Genomic DNA, 18,690 nt, shown 5'->3' with positions numbered 1-18,690 from the left:
GACAAAGTAGTAATATCAAAGGCCATACCGGCAAAGCTTTCTTGGGAAGTTAAGGTAAACAAAAAAAAACTACTGCAAAGTATCCATTGCTGCACAACAAGTAGCGACATATCCGAGTACAGATTAGTCACTACCACCAACTTTGTACATGAACGACAAGTAGCTAAACTTGGAACAAATCGCACAAACATGCGTGCGCTGGCAGCACATGTGTACCAGTACTGTCACACTCACATTATAGAACAAACCCCACACCATGATCATTGATCAACCATCTACACCACCACATGACGCCAACCTCCCCTATTGCCTCAGTCATTCCCGCGCCCAAAGGCCACATATACACGGCCACACCCACTCGTGGCCTCACACTCCTGCCACTCTCCACTGCTCCTACGTACGATCCCAGAGCAAGTCTGCCGGAGAGGAGACATGGCGGACTGGGCCCCGGTGTTCATCGCGCTGGTGCTCTTCGTCCTCCTCTCGCCGGGGCTGCTCTTCCAGGTCCCCGGCAAGAACAGGTTCCTGGAGTTCGGCAACAAGCAGACCAGCGGCGTCTCCGTGCTCTTCCACGCCGTCATCTACTTCGCCCTCATCTCCATCTTCACCCTCGCCGTCCGCGTCCACGTCATCCTTGGTTGAACGGTTGGGTACCGTGTGCGGAGGAATGGAATGCACATTTTCTCACGTTCGTTTTCAAGCTTCCTGATTTAGCTTGTACAGGGGCACAGAAGCCGAGCATGTTCTTCATTGGGCAATTTAGTCCCTGATTTGCTATTTTCTGAAGTATGTGTAGTTTGAATTTTCACGTACACGGCTACCTCTGATGATCCTATGTGCGCGATCTTTAATGTCTCTTAACACGAGATTTGCTAGCAACTAGAGGAACATGCGTGACCCGGTTATAGCTTTGTTTGGCCTTCTCTTGCTGCAGAGGTATGTTGTCAAATGCAACAAGCATCCTTGCTTGTAATGGCGCAATTGATGTTGCATCATTATTTGTGTGACTTGTGCCCAATTGATATAACAATGTTGCAATCCAGAGCACCCACTAACATCGGTCACCCAGTCCGGTTCGACATTTCTGATTAAAAATAAATAAATCTGGTGTGGTATTGTATGGCATGCCGTGTAGTTCAAATGTAGACTCGTTGTTTCTTATTGATGATAGATTGGTGCGGAAGGCAAACGACAAGACAACATCAGATAGTAGTACAATACACAATGTGTTGAAATTTGGCAATTTCATGATTAATTCTACAACATAAATCATGATTAAAACAATTATTAGCATGCATAACTCTAGCATACCATATTACCAAACAGTAAAACAGAGCTAGCTAGGAGCCCTCACAACGATTTAGACTCCTTAACCGTCCGATTACGTTCAAACGCACCATATCTCTTATTCTTTTTGGTCGTCCCACCGTACTCATCTGTCCATTATCTAGCGTAACTAGGCCTGCTCCTCACGTTAAATAGGCCGCTGCTCTGCAGAGCGACCTGAGCGCTCTGACATTAATTGGGCTTAATTGTTGAAACATGTTAATCGGGCCTACGACTGTGTAAGCGAGGCCCGTTCAGTGTTTTTCTTTCATCTCTTCGTATGTTCAAATCGAGAAGGCAGAGGGGCGGCAGGGGAAGGCCATGGTGGCGCCGCTATCTCACTATTTACCTCCCATCGCTTCTCCTGTTTATCAACTGGGGCTAGTAGGAGTGCGGCTGGTGGCAGTGGTGGCAACTGCTGTCTCCCCAACCGTGACCTTCTTGATTGACGAGGATCGAGGAACACCGTGGAGAGTGCGAGATAGGCGGCCAGTCGCAACATCGAGTTGCATCCAGATCGAAGATAACGCCTATTTCTTCATCCATACACACTACCACTAGAAGAGGTAAATGACCGGTTGCCTACCTTACCTATGGACATGGCGGATTTATATAGAATGACTTTTTCTTGCATAACGTGTTGTCTTAGTAGCTGCAAGTACTTCTGATAGCATGGTATTATTTCATCAATTCAACTGAATCTGGAGAACTGATTACATGCTCATAAGTATGGTGTGTGGTGTTCATTTTCTTTTGGTAGTCCTTTCCCTCTTTGCACAAAGTATGAAATACATTGAACCCCAACATTTCAGATCATGTATTCCATAGGTTCAGGATGTTTGGTCTAACAGGTAGACCATTTAATAAATGGTCGTGCTGAAGTTCTAATGAATGCACTTTGTTTCATTTAGTTGACCTTAGAACATGAGTTTTCTATATTTTGTCTCCTAAGCTGGGGCTTTGAGCACCATGTAAGCTATTACAGCTCATTTCTATATACTCACTGATGTTGCGAAACATGTTGCAATAATTTGCCTATTATCATTGTTTTTTTTAAGACTTTCTACATGTGTGTTTGGTATTCTTGCTGCTACAACTTGTATCAGACAAACATCGCCAACTGATAACAACCTGCATGCTTGTAATCAGTTTAACAATTCCTTGGTTACTTGGGATCATCCTTAGAGTTTATTACACAACTACTGTTGTATGTCATGTTAAGTTGGATGGCTTCATTCTAATAACTTGTAGCCAGCTCTGTTATGTGGCATGGCATACTACGGTATAACTTATTGATGTACCCTAAATTAGATGCATATTACTCCGTACTTTATAAATACTTTGGTTAGAGATATAGCTAAATTGCAAGGGTTCCAAATAGTATAATTTCTAGATTATCTTATATATTTTTACCATTCTTTTGTTAAAATGTCCTTAAGATAGACGGGCGCGGCATCGTGCACTTTTATGATCTAGTTAGCAGAACAACATGAGCAACAATATTGCACATGCAACAATAGCCATAATCAAAGATTGGATTAGATCATGACACACACATTGATCGGTTGCAAATGAAGCAGCGGTGGCTATGGTAGAGGCGATGTTGTCGACGAGGAAGTTGGTGAGGGCCGGTCAAAGTAGACGCTGGTGACGACAGCACGCAACAACGCCTGACATTGGAGGTAGTCGACCCGTGGTGAAGAACACGAGCAGCCACGTGAAGCGCTTCACAAAAACCTAATTTGCCCTCTCCTAGTGCAAGATCACAAGGGCGAGAGGTTCCTGATACCTGCTCTCTCACTCGCCGGTGTTCAGGATGGAGTAACTACCGTGGCGGCACATACATCACTAGTAGAAAAAGGGTCAAACGTGAAGCACATTAGTGCCGGTTTGTATTTGAGCCGGCACAAATGTATACATTAGTGCCGGTTCCAACGGCTAGCCGGGCCGCTCTCATTAGTACCGGTTCGTGGCTAACCTTTAGCACCGGTTCGTGCCACGAACCGGTACTAATGAGAGTGGTGGCAGGATGTTGTCAGTCTGGGCCCCCTCCAGCACCTTTAGTATCAGTTCTTGGCACGAACCGGTACTAAAGGTCGTCCTACATAAACCCTTCGTCCACTCGAGCTCGCTCTGTTCTTCCCCTTTCCCCTCTCCTATCTATTCTTCCCCTATTCCTCTCGAGCTCATCACACATTTTGCCCAAAATTTGTCAAGATTTGAAGGCCCCCATCCATTCAAATGATCACAAAGGTTAGCAACTTTGTCCTTTCATCTCTCTAGATTAGCTCTTGCAATGCTTTATATAGTTATTAATTTGTGAGTTTAGTAATTTGGGAGGAAATATATATATATGTGCTAGTATTTGATTTATATGCAATTTGAGGTTAAAATAACACTTAGTTTGCATATGTAGGTGTGGTTTACTTAGTGCCTTCTAAATCTCCGTCGTAACCACCGTCGATCGCCCGCACCGTCCCGTCGCCGGCACCACCTTGTGGTGAGCCTCTTGTTCATGAAATTTTATATAAAAAATTGATGTTTGTGTGATTTGGATATATAGTTACTCGTATAATAATTATCTTACCCGTACGTTATTTGTTATACATAGTGCCATGGTTTTGATATCCGTCCCCGTCGGCCCTCGTCCTTGTTATGATTCGGATGTGGTATATTCTCTTTTAAAACTATTTGTTGCATTTCGTGTTTATGACAAATTATGCCCATCAAGTTGACATAGATATTTTTATCTAGGAGGTATGTGAACCGGAAATTCCAACCGACCCTATTGTCGAGAGGTTAAATTTAGTTGAAAGAGAAAACGAGTACTTGAAAGAAAAATTGAAAAGAATTGAGGGGGAGAAGATGGAATTGGAGTTGCATGTTGCCGATGTCGTCGATGATCACAAGATCAAGAAGGAGAAAATGCGCTTGAAGATTAGAAAGATTAGAAAATATGCCATCGATAGTGAGGCTTGGTATCATTATGCTGTTGGATCAATTGTTACCTTAGTTGCGATCTTGATCGCATTTGTTGTTGCATTTAAATGCTTTAGCTAGAGAGTTATTTGTTTGTTGCATTTAAGTGTTGTATGAACTTGTATTAATTTGGTCTATTCGGTGTTGTGTAATGAAGATGAGCCGGCAATGGATGTACGATGACCGATGCTCTCCCCAGTTCGTTGAGGGCGTGCATACTTTTCTGCTTGCGGCTGAGGCAAACAAGCGGGCGGATGGTTTTATGCCTTGTCCATGTGCTGGCTGTAAGAATGGTCGCAATTACTCTACGTCAAGAACCATTCACGTCCACCTGTTTGAGTCCGGTTTCATGCCCCACTATAATGTTTGGACCAAGCACGGAGAAAGAGGGGTTATGATGGAAGACAATGAAGAAGAAGAGGACGACGACAGCTATCCTGGCCATGGGTTCCCTGAATACGATGATACAACAATGGGGGAAGAAGCTGAGCCGGTAATGCGGGAAGAAGCTGAGCCGGCAATGCGGGAAGAAGCTGAAGAAGAGGCATCAGATGAGCCCGTTGATGATCTAGGTCGGGCCATTGCCGATGCAAAGAGAAACTGCGCAAGTGATTTGGAGAAGAAGAAGTTGCAGCGCATGTTAGAGGATCACAAAAAATTGTTGTACCCGAATTGCGTAGGTGACAAGAAAAAGCTGGGCACCACACTGGAATTGCTGCAATGGAAGGCAGAGAATGGTGTATCTGACAAGGGATTTGGAAAGTTGCTGGTAATGATAAAGGATATGCTTCCAAAGGACAACGAATTGCCCGAGAGTACGTACGAAGCAAAGAAGGCTGTCTGCCCTCTAGGGTTAGAGGTGCAGAAGATACATGCATGCCCTAATGATTGCATCCTCTACCGCGGTGAGTACGAGGATTTGAACGCTTGCCCGGTATGTGGTGCATTGCGCTATAAGATCAGCCGCGATGAGCATGGTGATGTCGAGGGCGAGCGCCCCAGGAAGAAGATTCCTGCCAAGGTGATGTGGTATTCTCCTATAATACCACGGTTGAAACGTTTGTTCCAAAACAAAGAGCATGCCAAGGCGATGCGATGGCACAGAGAAGACCGTAAGAAAGACGGAAAGTTGAGAGTACCCGCTGACGGGTCGCAGTGGAGAAAAATCGAAAGAAAGTACGGGAAGGAGTTTGCAGATGACGCAAGGAGCGTATGGTTTGGTCTAAGCGCAGATGGCATTAATCCTTTTGGGGAGCAGAGCAGCAACCATAGCACCTGGCCTGTGACTCTATGTTTGTATAACCTTCCTCCTTGGTTGTGCATGAAGCGGAAGTTCATTATGATGCCAGTGCTCATCCAAGGCCCTAAACAACCCGGCAACGACATTGATGTGTACCTAAGGCCATTAGTTGAAGAACTCTTACAACTGTGGAATGGAACAGGTGTACGTGCATGGGATGAGCACAAACAGGAAGAATTTGACCTAAAGGCATTGCTGTTCGTGACCATCAATGATTGGCCTGCTCTCAGTAACCTTTCAGGACAGACAAACAAGGGATACCACGGATGCACGCACTGTTTGGATGATACCGACAGTATATATTTGAATAGTTGTAAGAAGAATGTGTACCTGGGACATCGTCGATTTCTTCCGAGCAGGCATCCCGTAAGAAAGAAAGGCAAGCATTTCAAAGGTGAGGCGGATCACCGGACGAAGCCTCGCCACCGTACTGGTGCTGATGTACATGATATGGTCAAGGATTTGAAGGTGATATTTGGAAAGGGTCCTGGCGGACAACCTGTTCCAAAGGACGCTGACGGACGCGCACCCATGTGGAAGAAGAAATCTATATTTTGGGACCTGCCATATTGGAAAGACCTAGAGGTCCGCTCCGCAATCGACGTGATGCACGTGACGAAGAATCTTTGCGTGACCCTGCTTGGCTTCTTGGGCGTGTATGGGAAGACAAAAGATACACCTGAGGCACGGGAGGACCAGCAACGTATGCACGGAGAAGACGGCATACATCAGGGTCATGCAAGCTACGCTCTTACCAAAGAAGAGAAGGAAATCTTCTTTGAATGCCTGCTCAGTATTAAGGTACCGTCTGGCTTCTCGTCGAATATAAAGGGAATAATAAACATGGCAGAGAAAAAGTTCCAGAACCTAAAGTCTCATGACTGCCACGTGATTATGACGCAACTGCTTCCGGTTGCATTGAGGGGGCTTCTACCGGAAAACGTTCGATTAGCCATTGTGAAGCTATGTGCATTTCTCAATGCAATCTCTCAGAAGGTAATCGATCCAGAAATCATACCAAGGTTACAGAATGATTTGGTGCAATGTCTTGTCAGTTTCGAGTTGGTGTTCCCACCATCCTTCTTCAACATCATGACACACGTCCTAGTTCACCTGTGCGAAGAGATTAACGTTTTGGGTCCTGTATTTCTACACAATATGTTCCCCTTTGAGAGGTTCATGGGAGTCTTAAAGAAATATGTTCATAACCGTGCTAGGCCAGAAGGAAGCATCTCCAAGGGCCATCAAAATGAGGAGGTCATTGAGTTTTGTATTGACTTTATTCCTGACCTTAAGCCGATTGGTGTTCCTGAATCGCGGCATAAGGGCAGACTGGATGGAAAAGGCACGCTAGGAGGGGAACAAATAATATGTATGGACGGACATTCTCTCACTGAAGCACACTACACAGTTCTACAGAATTCCGCCTTGGTGGCTCCGTATATGGATGAACACAAGAATTTGCTACGCTCCAAACACCCGGAGCGGTCTGATGACTGGATTACACGTGAACAAACCAGGAGTTTCGCCAGCTGGTTGCAGACACGTACCATGCATGACACCTCTATTGAAGATGACCTGTACTTGCTGTCCCAGTTACCATCTTCGAATATAATGACTTTCAAAGGGTACGAGATAAATGGTAATACATTTTACACGATCGCCCAAGATAAGAAGAGCACCAACCAAAACAGTGGTGTCCGCTTTGATGCAGAAACCAAGACGGGAAAGGAAACATATTATGGTTATATACAGGACATATGGGAACTTGACTATCGACGTGGTTTAAAGGTCCCTTTGTTTCGGTGCAAATGGGTCAATATGACACGAGGCGGGGTAACGGAAGACCCGCAGTACGGAATGACAACAGTGGATCTCAACAATCTTGCGTATGCAGACGAACCATTCGTCCTAGCCAATGATGTGGCACAGGTTTTCTATGTGAAGGACATGTCTACCAAGCCAAGAAAAAGAAAAGATAAGGAAGCGAATGCATCGTACGATGAGCCAAAGCGGCACATAGTTCTTTCTGGGAAGAGAAACATCGTGGGAGTGGATGACAAGACAGACAAGTCAGAAGATTATGAAAAGTTTGATGAAATTGCTCCATTCACAGTGAATATTGACCCGAGCATCCCGTTAAATGATGAAGATTTTCCATGGTTACGGCGCAAAGGGACACACGCGAAGAAAAAGTTTCACACCCAAAGATCTGGGATGTGATCGGCTTCACTAGCTATCATCACTTTCTTCTGTGTTTCGCACCGAGAGGGGAATCTCTGTAATAGTTAGGGTAGTTATGTGTTTTGGCATTTGAAACGCGAAGAAATTTTATGTGCAAACAAATTCACACTAATTTCAAATAATTCAAAATTTAAACTATTCAAATTTGAAAACTACGGGCACTAACAGAAAAAATAGCAGAAAAGAAAGAAAAACTATAGCTGAAAAGAAAAAAACTATATAAAAAAACTACTCAAAAATAAATAGAAGAAAATAAATATAGCAGAAAAGAAAAAACTACTCAGAAATAAATAGAAGAAAAAATAAAGCAGAAAAGAAAAAAAATATATTTGCTATTTTTAATCGTTTACAAAATGACCGTGAAATTGAAAATCACTACAAAATGAACTCTGAAAATGTTGAATTTTGGCAAACTAGATGAAAAACTACTCACAAATAAATAGAAGAAAATAAATATAACAGAAAAGAAAAAACTATACAAAAAACTACGCAAAAATAAATAGAAGAAAATAAAGCAGAAAAGAAAAAAACTATAAAAAAATTGGGGCGCTGCCCTGTGGGCCTGATAGGCCACAGGTGTGTAATTACAGGCCTTAAAGGCCCAGCAGACTCACAGGGCAGCGCGCAGAGTTTAGGCCCACAAGCCTGCTATATATAGGAGTTTGAAGTGGTAGCCGTGGCTGGGTTTATAAACCAGTGCGGCTGCCCTTCGCCCGGCGAGGTGGGACTAAACTTTGGGGTGGCAGCGCGACCCCTTTAGTACCGGGTGGTGGCACAAACCGGTACTAAAGGGGGGGCCTTTAGTACCGGTTTGTGCCACCACCCGGTACTAAAGGGGGTCGCTTCCCGCCGCTTGGCCTGGCCAAAACAGGCCTTTAGTACCGGTTGGTGGCTCCAACCGGTACTAAAGGTGCCTTCTATATATACAACAGCTACGAAAATTTCAGTTTCCCTCTCTGTTTGTTCCTCTGTTTCCGTCTCCGTCGCCGTCGCCGCCGCCCTCGATCGTCTCCGTCGCCGCTCGTCTCCGTCGCCGCCCCCGTCCCGTCGCCGCCCCCGTCCCCGTCGCCGCCCTCGTCTCCGTCGCCGCCCCGGGCCCGTCCCCGTCGCGCCGTCCCCGTCCCCGTCGCGCCGTCCCCGCCGTCGCCGCCCCGGCCGTCGCCTCGCCGTCGCCGTCGCCCGCTGTGAGCTCTCCCCCTCTAACCCCTCTCCCTCGCCCCCGGCGGCCACCATGGGCGCCGCCCCCCCCCGAGCCCATACACACACACACAAGCATGCATGAACACACACACACACGACTACATATGTATTTTGTATGTTTAATTAGTTTAGATTATTTAGTGTTTAATTAGTATATACGTATTTTGTATGTTTAATTAGTTTAGATTATTTAGATTATTATTTTTTCACTATTATATATGTATGAATGCATGTTAGATGGATATAATTAGTGTTTAATTAGTATGGAAATTTTTTATATAATGTTGTTTTTCAGTTTTTTAATGGATGTATAGAAGTTGTGTTTTCTGTGTTTAGTGTTAGATGCTTAATTAGTATGAAATAGTATATAGATTTTTGAAATAGTAGAAATGTTAGAAATTTTAGTTATCAAAATCCAATCATTAAAAAAATATTACTTTTTGCGGGCATATAGCTAGTATTTGTTCTCGACGATGCCCGGCCCGCATCCTCGCCGTCGACCCGTCCGCGACGACGTCCAGCCGACCCATGTCCGGGACTGGGCTCCGCCGGGCTGGCACTGGGAGGTGCTGCCTGGAGGGGCGCGCCGCTTGATGAGGAACCCGGCCCCGGGTCCCGTCGTCGACCCTGATCTCGTTTGGTGGCGTTCGCGTGGGCCAGTTTCGGTGCGGAGGGACCCGGCCCCGCCGGAGGTGGTACGTCGCCGTGTCAGGGAGGAGGACGAGCACGTCCATCGCTACATGGTTGCGTTAGAGGGCGGCAGGTTCTCCAATACCTGGCAGTATCTTCGGGGATCTCACTTCAGCTATGATCCTGTGAGGGTTCCTTCTCTTTGGGTGTCCACCGCCCGCGCCGCAGGAACCGCGAGTGTCCTAGATTCTTCTGTAGTATTCGATCTTTAATTAGCTAGCCAGTGATGTACTATTCAATATTATATATTATTCGAGACGATGTATTCGAGATTATATCTATTATTCTAGACGAAGTATTCGAGATTATATCTATTATTCGAGACGATGTAATTTGAATACTAAATTGTTTTATATTTCTTTTGAATTAGTTAAATAAAAGCTATGGCAGACAATACCGACAGAGAGGGAGAACAGACCATGTTCGATATGATACGCGGGCCAGATGATGATCAGAATGAAGAAGATTATGACGGCTCCGAATTTCTAAACAACACCGGAGAGGGTGATATGATATTCGATCGCGACGACCGAATTGATGAAGTCATGAACTACGATTATGACGATGACGAAGAACATGTTGATCCTGAAACAACAAAGACCGGCGAGGTATATATATTTATATAAGCAGGTATCTGGTGATCATCACATGTTTTAAATGACTTGAAGATATATTAACGAATCGATCTTTGTTCTTTCAGCCATCCGGATCGAGCAAATCTTCAGGCAAAAGGACGAAACGAGGCCCGAACAAAAAGTTGAAGGAGGGCGTAAAGTACAATATCGAGGCAGTCAGACCTAATGGCGAACCATTAGCGCCTAAGAAGATTGCGGACAAGTTCATTCGTCAGTGCGGAGTTCTTGTGAAGGACCAACTCCCGATCTCCCTTCAAGAATGGAGAGAGCCAGCAAAAGACAAAAGACAAAAAGGCAAAGAGGACGCTGCTCCACGTCCAGATGTTACTTTTGTCGACAAGAATCAAAAAGATCTGCTTTGGGATACTCTCATGGAACATTTCACCCTACCAGATCATTTCACAGAAGCAGATGTGCAGAAAGTCAAGGACGCTGCTCTTAGGAAGATGGCGGTTGCATTCAAGAACCACAAGAATCGTGAATGGGACAAGTACGTCAAGGGAGGAAGGAAGACTCCAGTATTCGAGGGAACACTAGAGAACCAACGTGCTCATTGGGACGATTTCGTGAAATTCAAGGATTCGGAATTAGCTAAGGAACGGTCGAGAATAAACAAGAAGAATGCCGAAAAAAGGATAAGTTCCATAAGCTGGGGCCAGGTGGCTATGCGGTGGCAATGCCTAAGTGGGATAAGTCTGAGAAAGAGATGGAGGATGCAGGTGCCACTCCGGTTACTAAGAGCTGGCCCCCCAGGGTCAGGACTTGGTTCTATGCGCATGGGGGGGAGTTGGACCCGAAGACAGGCAATGTTTCGACGAGGGCAAGTCTGAAGGGAGCCGACGATGCGATACTTGTTGCAATAGAAGAGGCACGATCGGGGGTGTTCCAGCCCAACAGAGAGAACGACGAGCTTACGCGTGCCCTGGGAAATCCTGAACACCCGGGAAGAACACGAGGCAAGGGCGCTATTCCGTGGTATGAGGGGTTTTCAGACTGGAACACCGACTACAGAACCCGTGCGAGAAAGAAGATTGCGGAGGAGAAGAAGAGGAAGATGGAGGAGGAGCAGAGGAAGCGGGACTATGAACGCCTTCAAGGCCTAGAAGCAAGTCAAGCGGAATTGGTAGTCAAATTCCAGCGGCAGCAGGAGCAGATCGACTCACTTACCCAGCAAAGGGGGTCTCAGCAGCTGCAGCAGCTAGCGAATGATCCAGCATTGGATAGCACCGCCCCATCCATGCCGAGAAGCAGCGTGGGTTCCGCCCCGGACGATGCAATGCTGGGTAGATACCCCGTGGATGACATCACGGAGAACACTAGCTGCGAGCTACACGTCAAAATGAAGAACATATCCATGAAGGTGGCGGACGCCGTTGCTTTTACAAATCCCCCCGAGGCAACCTTCCATTGCAACCCGATTCCAGCGGGCTATGCTCGTGTCTTGGTTGATGAGGTGGTGGACCCATATTCGGAGCTAGAGCTTGACTATCCTGGAGGTGACGACGAGCGCTTTCTCGGAGACGCCAAACATCGTATCATCCTATGGAAAAAGGATTGCATCATCTTTCGAAGGCCACCGACACTGCGTCAGCCGACTCCTCGTCGAAGTCCACCACCGAGTCAGCAGTCTCCCGCTCCTGCAAGTCCACCAAGTCCGGCAAAGTGTCAGGCCACTCCTCCTCCAAGTCCGGCAAAGTGTCAGGCCACTCCTCCTCCTCCAAGTCCGCCACAGCGTCAGACGTCCACTCCTCCTCCAAGTCCGGCACAACCTTAGGCCACTCCTCCTCCAAGTCCGGTACAGCTTCAGGCGGCCACTCCTCCTTGTCCAACTCAGCCCCGTCAGCCATCTCTGCCGCCTCAGCAATCACAGAAGAGACACCCCGCAGCTATGGTGCGTAGCGGTACGAGTCGAGGTAGTACAGGAAGTACAGGCGGAGGCAAGCGATATAAATATGGTCCAAGCCTCACGCCTCTTCCGCAGAGAGCTTATGACAGGTCCGAGGAGGAAATCGCAGCCATATCGAAGTCCGAGGTGGAAGCCCATTTTGCACCGAAACCGCCACCGCCGCCAAGGGAGAAAGTGCCTGAGGAAACGATTGACCACTTCATTCGTATGGCTCAACCACCAGCTCCCAAGCCTGTTGACACAGACTATGAGCGCCACATCAGGAAGTTAAATCGAGCACGTCTACGTAAGGAGGCGAGCTCGGGATCGAGCAAACAAGAAGCAACTGTCAAAAAATGCGGGAAAGCCATTCCCCAGCTGGGAGAACAGGCGGCGCAATCGATCCCCTTGTTTGTTGTGCCAACAACACGTGACAGTACGCACGCCCAATATTATTGTGGGCAAACAGTTTACGTTCCTGAGGTGGGCAATGTGGTAATAACGGAGGAGCATATAATGCAGGCCGAAGTTCTCAAAATCACTGTTGGACAACTCCTCGAGATCGAGCCCATGCCTGTGCTTAGAGAGGATGAAATAAAACGTAAATATGTCCGAGGCCAACCTTTGGTCGAGCCAGACAAGGTCAAGAACCTCCCAACGAGAATGTATGAATTGCATCAATGGTACATGAACATTACCAAGATTTCCGATCGATTGTCCCTCATGGTGAATGTCAAGAAGGAGCATTACTACCATGAGAAAGCTGTGTCCGTTGAGTATTCTGAACTGTTTCAGTTATACAATCAAGACGCACTCGACAAATCTATCGTCAGTTGCTATTGTCTGTAAGTGATTTCTTTCTGTAATTTAAGTCTCAAGCTAGCTGTAGTGATCCTTTTGATCAACCATTACCTGTAATTATACTCACTATATTCTTTTCTGTGGTATTATATGCAGGATGAAGATGTATGAAATGAGAAAAGGTGGACGCTATGGCATTGGGTTCATTGACCCAAACACCGTTAATGAATACACATGGAAAATAGATGCACGTCATGAAAAGGCCGTAGAGGACAGCATGCTAGAGTTCTTGAAGCGCCTCAAATACAATGAAGATATACTACTTCCTCACAACTTCCAGTGAGTCACACTGTCTTGTACTACAAATTCTCTGTTTTTGCCTACTAGCTAGCTACATGTTTTTGCTTACATATGCCCGCTTAATTAAGACATGCAAACGTGTGTGCATACAGATTTCACTGGGTCTTGTGTATCACTAAAGTTGACGCTGGAACAGTTGAAATACTGGACTCACTACTCAAAAAAAAACTGACTATAACATCTTGTTTGGGATAGTCAACAGGTAATTTCAATCATTATTAACTATATATCTCGGCCTATTTAGTTCGTCATTTCATGATATGAACTATTTAATAACCCCTTTATTCATTTTCTTTGTCGGCGGGCAGGGCTTGGGCAAGGTTCATCAGCGTCACGGAAGGCGAATGGAAAAAAAGCTTCAATGGGGAAGACCCAAGGTAAGTAATTAAATAGTACTAGCTAGCTAGCTAGCTGCCATCTCTTTAATTATCATGCTTGATTAATTATTATCTGATCAAATTCCATTCTCGTAAAGGCCCTGAAGCAGGCGCAGGGGACTGATCTATGTGCATTCTGCGTTTGCGAGAACATTCGCATGATGGCGTCCGAAAGGAGCAGATCTCAAAGACAGGAATGGGTACGCTTGTCAAAACACTATTCACAATTTTTACACCATTATCGATATCTAGTCACACAACTAATACACATGCATATTGATCTCCTTCTTAACAGTTCAGAGAGGTGCGGACGAAGCTCCTAGAAACGGAGCGCGTAGAAGCACTTCAAGAGGAAATAGCGGGATTTTTGCTCGACCAGGTCATAAATCCGAAGGGAGAATACTATTACCCGCTATCGCCCTCATGAAAACCACTTCCAATTGTCATCGTGCTCCGAAGGCAACATGCATATGTAGGAGAAATTGTATATAGCTATACATGTGTGTATGTGTGAATTAATTAATATGACGGTTTGTGAGACATTGATGATATATATATGCATGATTGGTTCTACTAGAAATTCTCTCTCTCTCTCTCTCTCTCTATATATATATATATATATGCATAACGTGTACAATGTGTAGTATCGTAAAATGCCAGCAAACGAAAAAGAATTAAAATGGAATCACAAAATTAAATGAAAAAGAAATCATAAAACTGAAAACCCCCCAAACCTTATAGTACCGGTTGGTCTTACCAACCGGTACTTATGGGCTCCAGGCCCCTGGAGCTGGCTCGTGCCACGTGGTTTCCCTTTAGCACCGGTTCGTGCTGAACCGGTACTAAGGGGGGGGGGGGGCTTTAGTGCCCACACTTTAGTGCCGGTTATGGAACCGGCACTAAAGGGCCTTATGAACCGGTGCTATTGCCCGGTTCTGCACTAGTGCATCAAGTGGAGGCAGAAACTCTTACTTTATTTTGGTGTGTATTTGGCGGTGGGGAGAACCCATCACATAAGGTGGTCTCACACCACCTCCACTAACGGTATGAGACTAAAGATTTGCACCACCTGTTATCATTTATTCATAGGCCTTCAGGATTTACTTTGGATTTTCCGGAAATGCACATGGGCCAACCCATTAAAACTCCTTCTCCAGTAAATTTTGATACTCCCTCTGATCCATATTACTTGTCGCTCGCTCAAGCGACAAGTAATATGGATCAGAAGGAGTACATAATATTTCCTCAAACAAAAATAAAATAAAAACAGTTGCCATGAAGTTAGGACTTCTGCTAGAATAAAAGATTAACAACAACAGATTGAGAACAAGGTGTCACCCTGTTGGCTAGGATAGCATGGAGCTATCTAGCCCACCCGGGTTCGAGTCATGGAGTGACCCGTGATGCTTAGAGTTTCTTTTATAAAAATATGCCTCCTGGATGGTCTCATTTTTTTAATAGAGAAAAGATATTGTAGTTTGGATAACAAATCTAAATAAAGAGACACATATATAGCATCTCAATCACTTTGTCAAAAGCTCTACCTAAGTCAGCCAGACCCCCCAAAAAAATACATGCACATCCACTCACATCAGCTCTTTCAAAAGTAGGAGCTGATACAGAGGATGATCTACACGCACCTTTTAATTATTAACAAACAGCCTATTGCCTTCAAAAAGATACTACTACGTCCGTCCAGAATTAACTGTGCCGCGGTTAATTCCGGATGGAGATCATATTTCTAGGCACAACATGTCGCAACATGTCCGAGTACAGATTAGTCACACGACCAACTTTGTACATGAATCGCATAACCAGCAGCTAAACTTCGGACAAAGTAACAAACCGCACAAACATTTGCGGGATATCGATGGCACATGGCAGCACATTAGAGAGAATCCCCCACACCATGATCAACCATCCACACCATCACATGAGATCAGCATGTGTCTCCCACCCACCCACCTCCCCAGTTGCTTCGTGTCCCAGTCATTTCCCTCACCTAAAGGCGACATATACACGGCTTCACCCCCTCGTGGCCTCGCACTCCTTCCACTCTCCACTGGTCCTACTATCACAGATCAAGAGTATCGATCAGAGAGGAGGTAGGTAGCCAATGGCGGACTGGGCCCCGGTGTTCGTCGGGCTGGCGCTATTCATCCTCCTCTCGCCGGGGCTGCTGTTCCAGATCCCCGGCAAGGGCAGGATCGTGGACTTCGGCAGCTTCCAGACCAGCGGCGCCTCCATGCTCATCCACGCCGTCATCTACTTCGCCCTCATCACCATCTTACTCCTCGCCGTCCGCGTCCAAGTCTTCCTTGGTTAACCAGCAGCTGCTTCCTTATCATTTCCAAGCCTCCTGTCTCCTGATTTTGCTTGTAGAGGGGCACCGGCGCGCAGTATGATGTTCATCGGGAGACTTGGTTATCTGCTAGTATTTTCTCAAGAATGTATAGTTTGAGTTTTCTTGTACACTGCTTCTGATGGTCCACGGTCCACGGAGTATGTATGTGCATTGTTGTATTTTTGGCCAATTGGTGGCATTATTAATTCAAAGCCGGACTCGTCTCAAACCTTCATTCAGAAAATATTATGGAGGCCCTGGGGCCATATAATCATGGGCCCTTGTTCACACACAAAAAATAATTAAAAGGTCTATAAAAAGGTTTACTGATTTTAATTTAAAGTTTTGAACATAATATCGGTCGCCTCGAGTTCTAGTACAAGCATAAAGAACACGAGCTACTAAATGATGAAATGTCAACTTGAGCCAGTATAGTATTTGATTTTTTTAAGTTTTGCGACTGTGGGCCATGCATATTATAGTATTAGCTGGCACAAAATGAAATATAGGTTATTTATACAAATGCATATGTGCCGGTCACTGCAAATGAACAAAAGAATGGCACCGGGAAGTTCAAAAGTTGTGATTAGGGGAGGCTAGTGACGATGGCCGTGCGAGAGCGGCCTTGAAGGACGAGGAGCAAGATCAAGCACAAACATACCCTACCACGTGACACATGTGGTAAGCAATCCAAACAACTAAAAAAAAAGCACAAACATACCCTCATAGCCTTACATATATGGATAAAAGTAATGGACATACATTTTTTTCTTTCTAAAAAATAGCCACCTAATCAACGAATAGGTATGATTCAGTACCACTCTCCTACAAATAGTAAACCGTAAAATGCCTCCCCATTGGAATGTCCTTGTTGGTATTATTTGTATTGAAGCCGATCCTACTACTCTTTGAACCAAGCTGCCCTTTTAAAGTCATACTCACTTACACGGCCAAAGGCCCTCCCTGGTCGGAGCATCCTCTCTTTCCGGTGATACCGTGCCACCATAGTTTGAGACCCAAAGTCTGTTTAGAAAGGCTTCATTTAGATTTATTAATATTAAGCAACATTTACATCGTCCACAAGTTTCCCTAGCAAGCAACTAGGGTGGTCATTGTCCCACAAATAGGAAAATTTATCGCCATAAATAAAGCTAGCTAGCTCATGATCCACACCTTTAGCTTCTCTTTGACAATGCATCAAGTCAACATTCCCAATTCCCATAGCCACATGGACACATTCCGAATAGTTGCTACAGGATCCCACCACCGAGTTTGCCATGTACATTTTTTTATCAACAATCTACATCTACGAACCTGTTACGAAGATGCCACGTAACTTGCCTATTAATCCTCCACCCCTCCCCCCTCCCCCAAAAAAATTTCACCGGGGTGGGCCCCTCTTTCCCCCTTCTGCCCAATCAAAGTTTGGCAAATGTTTTAACCCTTATAAACGTTCATAAAAGCCCGTGGATGTAGCATTGCTCTTTTTCTAATCCAAAAAGCCTCCTTGTTGATTTTCATTAAACAAACCGTCACATAGTTTTATAAAATCAGAAAGTAAACTTAAAGAGGGAAAACAAAGAGCTGAAAGCACTAGCCTAGGTATTAATCACACAGGGCACAACTATACTTGGAATACCGTAAGTTCAACAAAAGGCTAACACACACATCGACAATATAAAACTCCGGCCAAATTGCCATCATACTGGCAAATAACCAAATTGCCATCTACCTAGAATAAAAGCACTTCGGGCCGGCAAGCTAATCTCCTGCCAACGAGAATCCAACATCTTGCAATTTATTTAAGGGCAGCCATACGCGTCGGCGCGCTGGCCGAAATTTTGGCTGGCCTGCCCCCAACCATCCAGATTTGAGTCGATCTGCTTCGCCTTCCTCGCGCGCATTTCCTATACGAAGGAATCCCCAGGGAAAAACATGGCCGCCGTCCTCGCCCCCGGCCACCGCGCCCTCGTCCTTGGCTGCCTGCGCTTGCCTGCCACCCCGCGCCACCCCATGCTCTCGCTCGGCCGCCCTGGCTGGCCGCCTTCTCTCGCCGGTCGCCGTCCTCGTCGGCCATCCTCGTCCCCGGTCTCCGCCAATGCAACATTTGTGCCCGCGGTTGCAGCTTCGCGTGGCGATGGTTCCAGCTCTAGTGGCGACGGCAGTTGCTCAACGGCACACTCGCCGCTGCTCATGCCCGTCGATCACCATCTCATCGGTCGCGCCTCACAGTTGCAACAAATCGCTAGACCTGTCGTGGAATTGTCACGTCAGATGTCCTAGCGTAAGGACTTAGTCGTGGAGCCATCGCAACTAGGAACTTTAAAGGGGTTAAACGGGACAAAGGACACGAGGTTTATACTGGTTAGGCCCCTTACGGTGAAGGTAAAAGCCTATGATCCAGTTTTGAGTGGGATTGTTTATGTCTCGATAACCAGGGAGCGAATTCGCCTGACCTAGTTCTCGATCTGATGTTACTTGCCCTGAACCGCCGGCGGGTCGTCCCTTTATATACAGAGGTTGACGCCCAGCGGCTCACAGAGTCCCGG

General features: G+C 45.9%; 2 protein-coding genes across 2 annotated transcripts; both read left to right on the top strand.

The window, feature by feature from the left end:
- Positions 1–365: 365 nt before the first annotated feature.
- Positions 366–782, top strand: LOC123041891 (uncharacterized). Its single transcript, XM_044464448.1, has one exon. It carries the CDS (start codon positions 433–435, stop codon positions 640–642), a length of 210 nt encoding a protein of 69 aa, XP_044320383.1. The 5' UTR covers positions 366–432; the 3' UTR covers positions 643–782.
- A 15,053-nt stretch (positions 783–15,835) lies between these two features.
- Positions 15,836–16,465, top strand: LOC123041890 (uncharacterized). Its single transcript, XM_044464447.1, has one exon. The coding sequence runs from the start codon at positions 15,914–15,916 to the stop codon at positions 16,121–16,123; it is 210 nt and encodes a 69-aa protein (XP_044320382.1). The 5' UTR covers positions 15,836–15,913; the 3' UTR covers positions 16,124–16,465.
- Positions 16,466–18,690: the final 2,225 nt, after the last annotated feature.

The sequence above is a fragment of the Triticum aestivum genome, chromosome 2B, assembly GCF_018294505.1.
Source record: "Triticum aestivum cultivar Chinese Spring chromosome 2B, IWGSC CS RefSeq v2.1, whole genome shotgun sequence".
Classification (NCBI taxonomy): domain Eukaryota; kingdom Viridiplantae; phylum Streptophyta; class Magnoliopsida; order Poales; family Poaceae; genus Triticum; species Triticum aestivum.
This window is presented reverse-complemented; position numbering and strand designations above follow the sequence as displayed.